Source organism: Amborella trichopoda, chromosome 12 (assembly GCF_054954075.1).
Source record: "Amborella trichopoda isolate Santa Cruz 75 chromosome 12, AtrichopodaSantaCruz75HAP2 v2.0, whole genome shotgun sequence".
In the NCBI taxonomy this organism is placed as follows: domain Eukaryota; kingdom Viridiplantae; phylum Streptophyta; class Magnoliopsida; order Amborellales; family Amborellaceae; genus Amborella; species Amborella trichopoda.
This window is the reverse complement of record NC_142347.1, coordinates 2,706,918-2,719,497: the sequence shown is the minus strand read 5'-3', so window position 1 is coordinate 2,719,497 and position 12,580 is coordinate 2,706,918. Positions and strand designations below refer to the sequence as shown.

At 34.6% G+C, this 12,580-nt stretch overlaps 1 protein-coding gene across 9 annotated transcripts; it reads left to right on the top strand.

The window, feature by feature from the left end:
* Positions 1-694: 694 nt before the first annotated feature.
* LOC18433729 (zinc finger CCCH domain-containing protein 62) lies at positions 695-12,000 on the top strand. 9 transcript variants are annotated; one of them, XR_016046133.1, is made up of 10 exons: positions 854-989; positions 4,190-4,311; positions 4,667-4,781; positions 8,072-8,133; positions 8,438-8,505; positions 9,019-9,070; positions 9,170-9,281; positions 9,410-9,508; positions 9,879-10,009; positions 10,971-12,000. XR_016046133.1 is itself a non-coding variant. In XM_020666812.2 (10 exons), exons 3-10 carry the CDS (start codon positions 4,245-4,247, stop codon positions 11,542-11,544), a joined length of 1,212 nt encoding a protein of 403 aa, XP_020522471.1. In that variant the 5' UTR covers positions 876-989; positions 2,916-3,103; positions 4,190-4,244; the 3' UTR covers positions 11,545-12,000. The 9 variants fall into 9 exon arrangements, 7 of the variants coding, with proteins under 7 accessions (XP_088710280.1, XP_020522471.1, XP_011623117.1 ...); XM_020666812.2 differs by lacking the exon at positions 8,438-8,505 and adding an exon at positions 2,916-3,103 and having other exon boundaries at positions 876-989; XR_016046132.1 differs by lacking the exon at positions 854-989 and adding an exon at positions 3,327-3,600.
* Positions 12,001-12,580: the final 580 nt, after the last annotated feature.

Sequence of the window (12,580 nt, the reverse complement as noted above, 5' to 3'; positions counted from 1 at the left end):
AGAAACTATTTATAGTTTGAAAGATATGATCATTTTATTGAAGGGTGCGCAAGTGCTGTTTTATGCAACGAAAATTGTTTTAATTCTCGGAAGTCATGATTTTATTTTAATTCTTAACAAAATGTTTGAAGGCCCACACCAACTTTCTAGACTTCTATTTTGAGTCTAGTTTTTAATAAAAAAATTTAAGAGAGAAATATCTATAGGAAGAGAGGAATAAATTTTTTTTATTGAAGAGAGGTTACGTTTAGCAGTTTGATGTGTTCTTCATTGAGACATAAATAACTATATTTATCAAACCTACTTAATAGAGTGATATGAGGCTTGTGGAAACATATGTGCTACAATTTTGTATCTACTTTCAAACAAAATTGGTTTGAAAATGACTTTAAGGGTATTCACGAGTTTGTAGCAGCACAAACAATGTAGTTATCTATAATAAATTAAAAATAGGAAAAATTTCTCCATACCCTTTATTTTTGGAACCCATTTATCAAAAGACCTAAGGTTTAGAACCTTCATTATTGTATAGGGTTCCAATCTTTTATATCTTCTAACCTTCTGTACTCAAATAACCCCAATTACCCACATATTATTGATCCAAACAAATAAAAAAATGACACATTTTTCTCTCAAAGACTCAAACCTTGGGTCCCTCTTTCTCTATTAACTTCTCTCTGTCTCTCTTAAGAGAGAGCATAATGTGTCTCTCTCTCCTCTTTCTCAAAGCCAAGTTTTGGCTTCTCATTCGTGAAGCTTTCTTCTACAAAATCAGTTCCAGAATGGCCTCAAAAGCCCAAATTCCTCTTCACAAATCCCATTCCTTCTTGTTGTGCAACAGAGATTTGAGGCCTTCCGCCATTGCATGCCTCTCTCTTGGAAGCTTAGAGGAACCCCAACTTGTTCTTGAAGCAATTGCAGTTTTGGCAGCCATTATCATAGTCCATGACAGTGGCCATTTCTTGGCTGCATATCTGCAAGGAATCCATGTGAGTATATTTGCTGTGGGTTAGGGAAATTCAATTCCAAGAATGTGGGGTTCTCTATCAGGGCCTTTCCTTTAGGTGGTTTTGTGGGTTTTCGAGACAATGATCCCGAGAGTAATATCCCAGTTGGTGATGAGAATTTGTTAAAAAATATACCAATTATCGATAAGGTACTAGTTATATCAGAATTTGTTGAAGGATTATGCTCTTGAGATATAATTCTCAATGTAAATGGTAATTCTTTGTCCAAATCCACTTTCTCTGTTTTTGAAGTTGTTGATATGAAAAACAAAAGCCCTGGTAGGAGCGTCGCGATAAAGGTAGATAGAAAAGATGAGATTTTGGAAATTGGGGTCACCCTAGATTTTAACTCAGATGGAATCAAAAGGATTGGGGTTCAATTGTCAGCTAATTTTAGAGTTTCGAAGCTGAAACCCATGAATCTCACTGCGGTTACGGTCTATGCTAGCAAGGAGTTTTAGGGTATTTCTATGAATGTGTTGAATAATTTGAAACATAATTTTTTCAAATTTTCACATTATGCGAGCAAGGTTTCAGGGCCTATAGCCATTATTGTTGTAGGAGCAGAGTTGCAATCTCAAACACAGATGGCTTCTATCAATTTCAAGTCATTCTTAATCTTAATCTTATAGTAATAAATTTGCTTCTTTACCTGCTCTTGATGGTGGGTCATTGGCTCTTTTACTTGTAGAGATGGCAAGAGGGGGTAGAAAGATCCCCCAAGAAGTTGAGCTAATGATGCTCAGAGGATTTTTTAGAGAGAGAGAGATAAACATAGAGAGTTTGGGATTTTGAGGTAGAAAGATCCCCTAATAAGGGCTTGAGAGATATATGGGTTTTTTTTAGAGTGAGAGAGAGGATAGAGAGAGAAACCGTTGAGATTTGGGGTTTTTGAGAGAGGCCACAAGGCTTGAGAGCTTTGTGGGGTTTTTTTTGTTTTTGAGAGAGAGAGAAGAGAGACATTTTGCTCAATTTTGAGAGAGATGTTATTTTCTATCTTGAGAGAGACAACAAGAAGTTATAGAAAGAATGACATTAAGATAAATGAGAAAAATGTATCATTTTATGATTTGTTTGGATCAATAGTATATGGTCAAATAAGGTTATTTGGTTATAAGGGGTTGAAGATACAAAAGATAAAAAGATTTTGAAAGTTTGGATCTCTTTAGAAATAAATTCTAAAAATTGGGAATATGGAGAAAATTTTCGTTAAAAATAATCATCCAAAAACATTCAAAATAGATTATTTTTTATGTTTACAATTTGTTTCAAATTCATGATCGTGATAATCGAGATTATCAACTTGCTAAATTTTAGATCCAAAATCAATCTCTAGGTTCAAGCATCTAAATTAATGAACCGCTAACCCATCAAAACCCTACACTCCTTAGCCTTTTTTGCTTTTTAAAGTGTTATTTTATAAAGGTTTCTATATTTACCCTATAGCATAAAAAATTTATGCTTCCCCTATCGTCCAGCCGTCTAATTTTGATCAAGATAGCCACTCACCGTTTGATCTTATATCCAACTTCTCAAAGTATTTTACTTTTAGTTTTTTTAATACAAATTTTATGAATATAAAATTTAGTACGTACTATCTTTTCATTGGGGGGCACATATAAAAAATATTAAAATTAATTTTTTGATAAAATAAGATGACCAAAATATCCCTTGAAACTTTCAAAGTATTTTGGTCATTTTATTTTATTAAAAATATTTTTTTTATATTTTTTGTTAGTATGAGTTTAATAGAGGATTGGATGTACAAATTTTTGTGTTAAAATAGTTTGTAGAAAAAAATTAAAAATAAAATGGTGTAGATATGTGATATTGTGACTGGGGCAATCTTAACCCTCCATTCAGAATTGACGGTTGGATAAGGGGAACCATATAAGTTTTATGTTGTAGGGTAAGCATAGAAAGACCCGATGGCCTGAATTTTGGTTCAATCGGAAGGCTCGATCATAACTGCGTTCTCTGAAATCTGGACCGCTCATCAACGAGTCTTCACCCAAAAAGACTAGAAACTCGCTGGTTTTCCTGATCGGAAGATTCAATATTCGGAAAACAGTAGCCGTTACCAGACACGCGCAACGGTAACCTCTCCCTCTTAATTCTCTTTAAGAAAAATGACGAAAACTACCGACTTCTTTATAACTAAATATCCCAAAGAAAAGCATAGTTCCACTTTTACCCTTCCATAACAGTCGCTTCTCGCTGCGGATTTCTCTCTAGCGAACAGTGAAAGACTTTGTCATTTAAATAAAAGTATTGGGATAATTTTGTCAAATTCCTTCTTCAAATTCAAATTCACTATAAAACCTTCGGTGAACAATGGAGCTTTCAGAACCATTTCATAATTTCATTTAAGCAAGAAAAGACCCATTAATCTACGAAGGAAAATTCATTCAAAATTTCATAAAAAAATGGTTTCTACAATGGGAGATGATGCAGAAGAAAAATGGGTAGAAGAAAGAAATGAAGAAGAGGAGGAAGAAGGAGAAGTTTTGGATGATTCCTCCGACGATCCTACTTTCGATATTGCAGAGGAAGCTCAGTCGAGTTTATCTAAGCTTTCAATGAGGAAATCTCGGTAGATGGACCCCTCTCTCTCTCTTTCGCTGGGGTTTCTTTATTTTCGTTTATAAAAGTATTTAATGATGTTTAACTATTTCGAGTTGATCTCTTATCTTGCCGGTCTGCATATGAATCGGCCATCACCTGCTCTGATTTGGTCTTCAGGTTGAAATCAGCCCCAAAACAGAGCTGGTTTTGACCTAAACGGCCCAATCCCATCAACATGAAGGACAAAGGGACAGAGAATCTGAAGGTTTTAAGAATTTAATCAATATGAAAGAATTACATTTAGAAATATGAGACATTTGGAATGAATTTTTGTAGTTGCGGAGCTCCGAATTAATTTTTTTGGTGAGAATAAACAGCACAAATTCTTTTTTTGGTGATTCAGGGATTTTCTTTTATGGGTTTTCCTTATTTTACCAGTTTTCTCTATTTTTTTTTCTAATGATTTCAGTATTTTGAGAAGCCAATTTCATTTTTCGTGGGTTATTTTGCTTCTAATCTCCAATATTCTTGATCTAGGATTATTAAGATCATGAGTTTTCTCATTTCTGATTCTTTTTTTAAAAAGTAGTTCATTATTCAGGGTTTCTGGTTTTCAGGGTTAAGAAATGTGCAAGTAATGATTCTAGTGGGGATGAGTCGGAAGTCCAGGGCATGGACATCCCGGCTCTGAATGAGAAAGATGAGAAATGCTTTGAACAAATTGAGAAGATCATCAAAGGTTATTAAACTAAGTCTCTCTCTCTCTCTCTCTCTCTCTCTCTCTCTCTCTCTCTCTCTCTCAGTTCTTTCAAAAAACTAAAATTTTGGATTTGTATGATTGAAATTGTAAGAAATATCTTCTTTTATGGTTCAGAAAAGCTTGGAAAATATCTTAATTTTTCTTTCTGATTATATTATTACTGTTTATATGATTTTGATTTATTTATTGAAATTGTGAGAAATATCTTCTTTTATGGTTCAGAAAAGCTTGGAAAATATCTTAATTTTTCTTTCTGATTATATTATTACTGTTTATATGATTTTGATTTATTTATGACTTATAGTGTTTGATATGTGTTCTTGAATTTTTGCAGGTGGGCTATTAGAGACACTTAAGGTAGATCACTGCAAGATCTACTTAAGGAAATACGGCCTTCGATTAACGGGCAAGAAGGATATTCTCCTTGATCGTATAAAGGAACATCTTGAGTATGTATATTAGTTTCAGCTACTGTGTATCTACATTTTATACAGTCTCAGGATACAATTTTCTTTGGTCAATTGCAGACCTTGAAACTTAAGAATTTGGTTGATTTCTGAGTGATGTGTTTAACAGATGCTTATTGGTTTTCACTGGAAAGTTCAGAGTGAGGATAATTATTTATACTATGTCTAAAAAGTTCAGAGTTTAAATTTCTGACCAAAGTCAAATAGAATTTTGCTTGAATTCAGCTGAAATTTGGGGGGATTTTTTGAGGAATCTGAGTCTCTGGTTGATTATTTCATGTTAGCATGTTAAAATTGTTAAAGTGTATTTTCTAGAAAGTATATTAGTTTTTATGTTATTTATCATGAGTGATGTAGTAAGGTTGCACTTGTAAGTTTGTATAGTAGGAAGTTGTAAAACTACTAGGTGGTTAGTAGTTATTGTTGCAAGTGGTTAGTTATTGTAGGAAATATAGTTGTAAAAACTTCTATTTAAAGATTGGTGTGTGGTGAGAAAACTGGGTCACATGTATTAAGGTTAATCTTGGGTGTCAAGATTGTAATACCTCTGGGTACCCCTGGGTCACATGTATTAAGGTTAATCTTGGGTGTCAAGAGTGTAATGCCTTTGTGTACCCCATGTTTTTTCTTGAATGAATGTTTTTCTTCTACTTAATTTTGGTTCTTCTTCTTCTTTCTATTTGGCTGTAAGTCTTGGGCTAGTGTGACATTGTTACACTAATTGAGAAGTGGATTGTTCCGGTATTGTGGCATCCATCTTTCTCTACATGGTATTAGAGCCACAAGGGTGGTGGTGATGTTGTCTTGACTCCTTTGGTGAAGAAGATCAATTGTCTTTTTCAAGATGGATTCGGGTGGAAGGTTGAATGGTTGTAATGTTGAGTTGGAAACTCAACTCAAGGCGGTCTTTTTATTTCCCAATTCTTCTTAAAGATCTAAAATCTTTGTTTAAGAGATCTCTCGTTGGTCTAGAAGTGTGAAGAGTCTCAGGTTTCTCTGAAGAGACTCAGTGTCCATTAATCATATGAATATACAGACTTGACTTTTATAGACAAATTACATATGACAATAATAGAAACTAAATCGCAAATACCTAAACTATACCCAGACTAACCATAAAGTACAAATACTCTACTAACCCTTCCCATATATATTGATTACAATACATACCTTCTATATTAACTAGATATACAATATATATTTTCCTTTCACGCTCCCCCTCAAACTCAAGATGCTATGAAAGAGAGCAGTTGGAGTTTGAACACCAAGTCGTGAAAATGAGCATTTGGATCTTCATGTCCATACTCAGATTGCTTTATCAATAAGCCTTGAGGAACAAATGGCTTCAGGAACTCTCGAAATATATCAAACAAATCAGAGAGTTGAAACACGGCTCCACATAAAGACAAATCAGAGAGCCGAACACGACTGAGAAAATAGACAGATAAGAGAGTCGAAACACGACTCGCCAGAGAGGACAAATCAAAGAGTTGAAACACGACTCAGCAAAGAGTCGAAACACGACTTGACATAAGTTGCACAAACTGGGTGAGCAACATACTCGTATTGAAAATCGATAACAATGCTTCAGGGACGAGGAATGGACACAGCTAAGATGAATCTGGCTCTGATACCATGTGAAGAGTCTCAGGTTTCTCTGAAGAGACTCTATGTCCATTAATCATATGAATATATAAACTTATCTTTTATAGACAAATTACAGATGACAATAATAGAAACTAAATCGCAAATACCTAAACTATACCCAGGCTAACCATCAATATAAGATATTGTATCTACCTTTCCCAAATATACAGATTATAATATACACCTTCCATATTAACGTGATAGACAATATATACTTTCTTTTCACAGGAAGAACCTATTCGGAGACACGAATGAAGTAACTTATCATTCATGGGTTAAAGAGAGAGTATATTCCCAATGTTACGTCTATTCAAGGGTGGGCTATGCAGCCCTACTAGGTAGAATTTGAGAATCTCTTTGGTGGCTTGCTAAATGGTTGGATTGTCAATTTTGGGAAATGATGGAGATGATCGTGCATGCAAATTAATGGAAAATTAATGGTTAGTAGTTATTGTTGCAAGTGGGGAAGTCCACAATAACTACTAACCACCTAGGCAAGTCCACAATAACTACTAACCATCTAGGCAAGTCCATTCTAAAAAGTATATTAGTTTTTATGTTATTTTATCATGAGTGATGTAGTAAGGTTGCACTTGTAAGTTTGTGCAGTAGCAGTTGCAAAACTACTAGGTGGTTAGTAGTTATTGTTGCAAGTGGGAAATTGTAGGAAATATGGTTGTAAAAACCCCTATTTAAAGATAGGTGTGTGGTGAGAAAACCGGGTCACATGTATTAAGGTTAATCTTAGGTGTCAAGATTGTAATGCCTTTGTGTACCCCTGGGTTATATGTATTAAGGTTAATCTTGCGTGTCAAGATTGTAATACCTTTGTGTACCCCATGTTTTTTATTAAAAGAATGTTTTTCTTCCACTTAATTTTGGTTGTTCTTCTTCTTTCTATTTAGTTGTGAGTCTTGGGCATGTGTTGTAAGATGCGTTATTTTAATATCCATATATCTCTAAGTCGAGATGATCAATTAGATGGTTTCCCAACATCAGATTTGCCTTTTCCGATGAAGTTTTTAGTTGCACCTTAATTTTACAATTTAAGGTCTCAAATAAACTTTTTCCTTTTCTATATGTTCAAATTTGAACACTAAACCCGCCTCAGCAGGTGCCGAGTCCAGTATCAACTGCCGAGTGTTTGGAGACTGATCTGAAAGTGGGAATGGGTTTAAAATTAAATGGAATTCAGATGTTATTTCATTTGTTTTCAGCTGGAATTTAGCCTACTATGGACTATATCCCACAAAATCCTGGCTTATTTTTTCAGCAATCATGTGTCCAGTTGAATGAAATTTCACCGATTTTCCAAAATGCATATACAGCACACAGTTTGACAGCTGCATCGATTTAATAAAATTAGGTTTAGTTTTCCAGTTCCATAAATAGAAAAAGTCTGGCAAATTTCTGCTGGAATTCTGCCAATTTCGGCCAGATTCATATTAACTGCTGAAATTGTATAAAATATTGTCCTAATTTGATCAAAATTTTATAGGTTTTGTCCATATTTCACCTTTACATTTAGCTCATTTCCTGGAATTTTACTATCTTTCCATGAATCGTAAACAAAACCCACATTCTATCTGACTTTTGTGACAATATGAATCTGTTTTTTTTTTCAGGATTTTGGATGGCAACGGGGAGAAGAAGTACCCAGTTTCTAGTTTCGAAATAGACTGTAGAGGTACATATTCATTTTCAGATTGTCTGCAATATATTGCTGGAAAAAGATAAGAAAAAGAAAGATCGAATTATTTCCATAATTCTGAAAATATAAATTAACTAAAACAACTGAGTCATGCCCCTGTTTTAAAACACTGAATCTCTCTCTCTCTCTCTCTCTCTCTCTCTCTCACACACACACACACACACACACACACACGTGTGTGTGCGCATTGATTGTTGACTTTTGTGCCCATGTATTTTTTATATGTTGGACATTTGAGCCAAATAACACTAAATTTGGGTAATGTTGCTCCTAAATTTAGGAACTGTTTGATCTATATCTTTTGCGCTTATCAACTTCTTCAGGCAGAATATCATGATTGATGTTCAGGTAGGATGCAGGATCTCCTTAACTATTATAAATTCTAGTCTAAGACCATTGGAACATTATTTCCAATGAATTTTTCCTTTAGATCAGTGGTAGATCTTCTTATTATAACTCTAATAGGAATGATTTTGAAGTCAATCCTCAATGAAGAAAATGATCCAATAATTTTGGGTTTGAATTAGAGTTCCATTCTCACCAGGTCCTAAGTTAACATTAAAAAACGAAATGGAAAATAGCTAGAACTTTGTGACAGTTAAGGTGAAGTATGGTCCTACCTGATCGTTCGTGAACTTCAACGTTCGATAGTTAATAATAAGAAAGAGTTGGGTAGTACTACCTTATTCTTAGAGTATTCTATATAACATTAAGTTGATTCAGTTTCTTTATTTAGCATGTTGTCCTACATAATCAAATTTCTATCATTTATTTTCTTTGAACAAATATTAAGTTGATTCAGATTATTTCTTTAGCATGTATTCCTCTACAACTGTAACAATTTTGGTTATCTATTTCTAGGTGATGCATGCACCGGGGACGTGGTTCTGTTTGAGCAGAACGTCTATGAGATGTATGCTATTCAGTTTATTGATTGCTTGTTATTTGTGGCTATTGTTGACATTATAAATCTATTGTTTATATTTCATTCTTGTTTAATGAATTTCCTCAGGTTTAGCATAGCTTCAAGGAGTGCTACAGCTCCCTCATGCGGAACAAGGCTTGTAGCAGGTCGCATTGTGAAAGAAAGCTATGGGATGGCCAAACAACAACATACATTTACAGTACGGAGCCCTCATCACTAACTAATTTCCTTGTTAAATGGGATCAAGTTCTCTAATGGCAATCAAAAGCAGAACTGTAGAAATGTGATTGTTTTTAATGGTTTCATTTTTGTTATCTATGTACTAAGGTTGAGGTCCTATGGAGCAAAGGAGTGAAACCATGGCCTCCCCTTCACCCTCTTCTCATCAAGGGCCGCAACCTCTATAGACTCCAGACAAAAAGACAGGTAGTAGGCGGTCTCCTATTTTTTTCTGTAATTGGTTGCTCACCATTTTTTATAAGAGCTGCCCTTACTCATAGGTTGTTGTTGTCAACGTTTTGTTCAAAGCAATAACAGTCTATTGTCATATAAACAAGAGTAAAAATCTTTGAAATCTTATTATAAAAAAATAAAAAAATAAACTTAGAAATCTTTATTCAAATCCTTAAAAACACTAAATTACCACAGTGATGGTTGATGATTGTATTAGTGATATGCTTTGTTCATTCCTTAAAAATACTAAATTACCACAGTGATGGTTGATGGTATTAGTAATATGCTTTGTTCATGTATTATGCCAGTTTTAGATTCTTCTAATCTCAAAATATTTTGTCAGAGATGGGCTGATGAGAATGAGAGGAAGAAGGCTTTGGATGAGAAGCACTCAAGGGGCAATGTCGCTAGGAGCTCAAGAGAGGCAAGGATCCAACAGAAGCAAGAGAGAAAGAACTTGGCAGGAAGCACTAGGTAAGGGCATTTAATTCTCGGACTTCGTGACTCACCTTCTAAGCCATCCAATTTGACATCTAATGCTTGTGACGTCCATGTACAAAAGATAAATGGTCTCTTTATAGATGATCCCTTTAAAGTATGGGGCCTATGGTAGAGAGAGAAAGAGAGAGAGATAGAGAGTACTTAATTAATTTCCATTTTACAGTTAGGGGTTAATATACATATTTTTCATTATAAAATTTTATTTTGAAAAATAGAGAAGATAGGGAGAGATAGATGTGTGAAAACGAAGACTAAAACTTAATATCTCTATCACCATTTGATTTGTCCATACAACAAACCTACATATGCTACTACCTCTTTGAAGAATAGGATAGATCAAAAAGGAAATTTTTTTGGAACACCAAAACAACACAGATCTTGTTATAATTGTTTTGCAAAGCGAATTTTCTTGTAGACTTAAGAAACTCTTTAATTCTTTTAAATTTAGAGAGAGAAAGAGAGAGAGATAGAGAGTACTTAATTAATTTCCATTTTACAGTTAGGGGTTAATATACATATTTTTCATTATAAAATTTTATTTTGAAAAATAGAGAAGATAGGGAGAGATAGATGTGTGAAAACGAAGACTAAAACTTAATATCTCTATCACCATTTGATTTGTCCATACAACAAACCTACATATGCTACTACCTCTTTGAAGAATAGGATAGATCAAAAAGGAAATTTTTTTGGAACACCAAAACAACACAGATCTTGTTATAATTGTTTTGCAAAGCGAATTTTCTTGTAGACTTAAGAAACTCTTTAATTCTTTTAAATTTAGCTGGAACAGTAGATTTTTCATCATTTGATTATTTTCTCTATTTGTCTGTCGATGTATGACATCCTAATCTTATTTTATTTCTTTAACATTCAAAAAAGGAAACAATTATATAGATGATCGGCAATTTTTTCTTTCTTTCGGAATTTTCAGGTTGAAGAAAATGATCGTGCAAGGAACAGGTGACCCCAATCAGAAAACTTCCATTAATTCTAATCCTCAAGACTGCCAACCCCAAAATTCAGTTACCCATTTGCCAAACTTTTCACTTAATTCACAGCCCAACAATTTATTTTATTCCAGACCACCCCAAAATCCAGCCATCTCCCAACCCAATATCATAGTCAGTTCTCAGGAACCAGTTAAATTCCCAATCAAATCCCCAATAAAACACAATTATTCTCCCCTTAATCCAAATCACTTGCCCTTAGATTATAGAAAGCCATTGTCAACCCTGAATGGCCATGTTATGTCACCTAACCATCAACATCATCATGGTCATCATCAGTGGCAACATTTTGCGGATGATAGAAACAAGTGTGGTGTGATGCCTAACTATCCTCACCATCATCATCATCCTCACCATCAACAATTAGCACATGAGCGAAACCAGAGTGTCATAATGCACCATCATAAAAATCATCCGAATGCTCAACACGGGGTATGTTGGCACTTTGCACAAGGGCGTTGCCGCTATGGCAGTGTTTGCAAATTCCAGCATAAATGAGCTTGATTCGTTTAGGTATTAAAGACGATTGGTTTGGTTAACGTATTAACGATGTTTGCTGCTACTCACATTATATTCCAAGTTCGAATCTTGTTGCCGAACTGCAGAAGAAAAGGAGAAAACTAGTTAAATCCCTTGTGGAATCATATGGATCAAGTCGTTTTTGGCTGAAATCATATGGAGTCGAGTCTACACACCAGTACTCGAGTTGTTTTTGGCTGAAATCATATGGATCTCTCTCTCTCTCTCTCTCTCTCGGGACTTTGTGTCCTTACTTGGATGGGATCAATCAGAATGCTTGTATAAGGAAGAAGCCACTAGTTTTAAGTTCTGATTGAATTGTGGTAATCCTAGACTAACACACAACCTAATCGATATGAAAAGTTTTGGGGACAGAATATATGAGACCCACCAGAACATTATATGACCAAGTGGTTGGTTTCATTTCCTCTCAAATCACGTACTTGATTTTCGATTTTCCAATACTTTATTTTTATGAACTGCAAGTGCAACATTTCTTCTGCTTTCAAAATTTTGGAATCATGAGGAAGTAGGAGAATAAGTAAGAGATCAGGTGCTTTCCATGAAGGTTTTTCATCCTGCCCTATTCTCTCTCTATTGTTCTTTGGATACAGATTTAGAACTTAATAGTTTGATTGAAGAACATGAGTTTCAATCAAGTATGAGAATTCTTTGTTGCATTGCCTTCCTTGATGAATCGTCCTCTTATCTTCAACTTTTTGATGTTGCTACCCAGCAGAGAGAGTGCAGTGTGTGTGACAAGCCTACACAGACCCTGTACCCTCAAAATCCAATTGTCAACATATGAATGTCTCATAACTTCTTACTGGCCAGTAATGACTTTATGAAACTACGATTAAAGAACAAAGGGGGGAAGACTGCTAGACTTCCTCCAATCTTTCATGAGCTTTGCTTTGTTTGAATATTTCGAGATTGATGGCTCGCTAAGTGCTAATAAACTGCACTTGTAGGCTTCAAATGCTTAATTGATTTATCAGTTCAAAAAGTGACCGAA

Excerpts from the sequence above, each read along its gene's own strand:
- LOC18433729 (XM_020666811.2), top strand. The coding sequence starts at position 3,434 with ATGGTTTCTACAATGGGAGATGATGCAGAAGAAAAATGGGTAGAAGAA. Across the intron at positions 4,782-8,071 it reads CGTATAAAGGAACATCTTGA|GATTTTGGATGGCAACGGGG; the intron begins GTATGTATATTA and ends TTTTTTTTTCAG. Across the intron at positions 9,509-9,878 it reads GACTCCAGACAAAAAGACAG|AGATGGGCTGATGAGAATGA; the intron begins GTAGTAGGCGGT and ends ATATTTTGTCAG.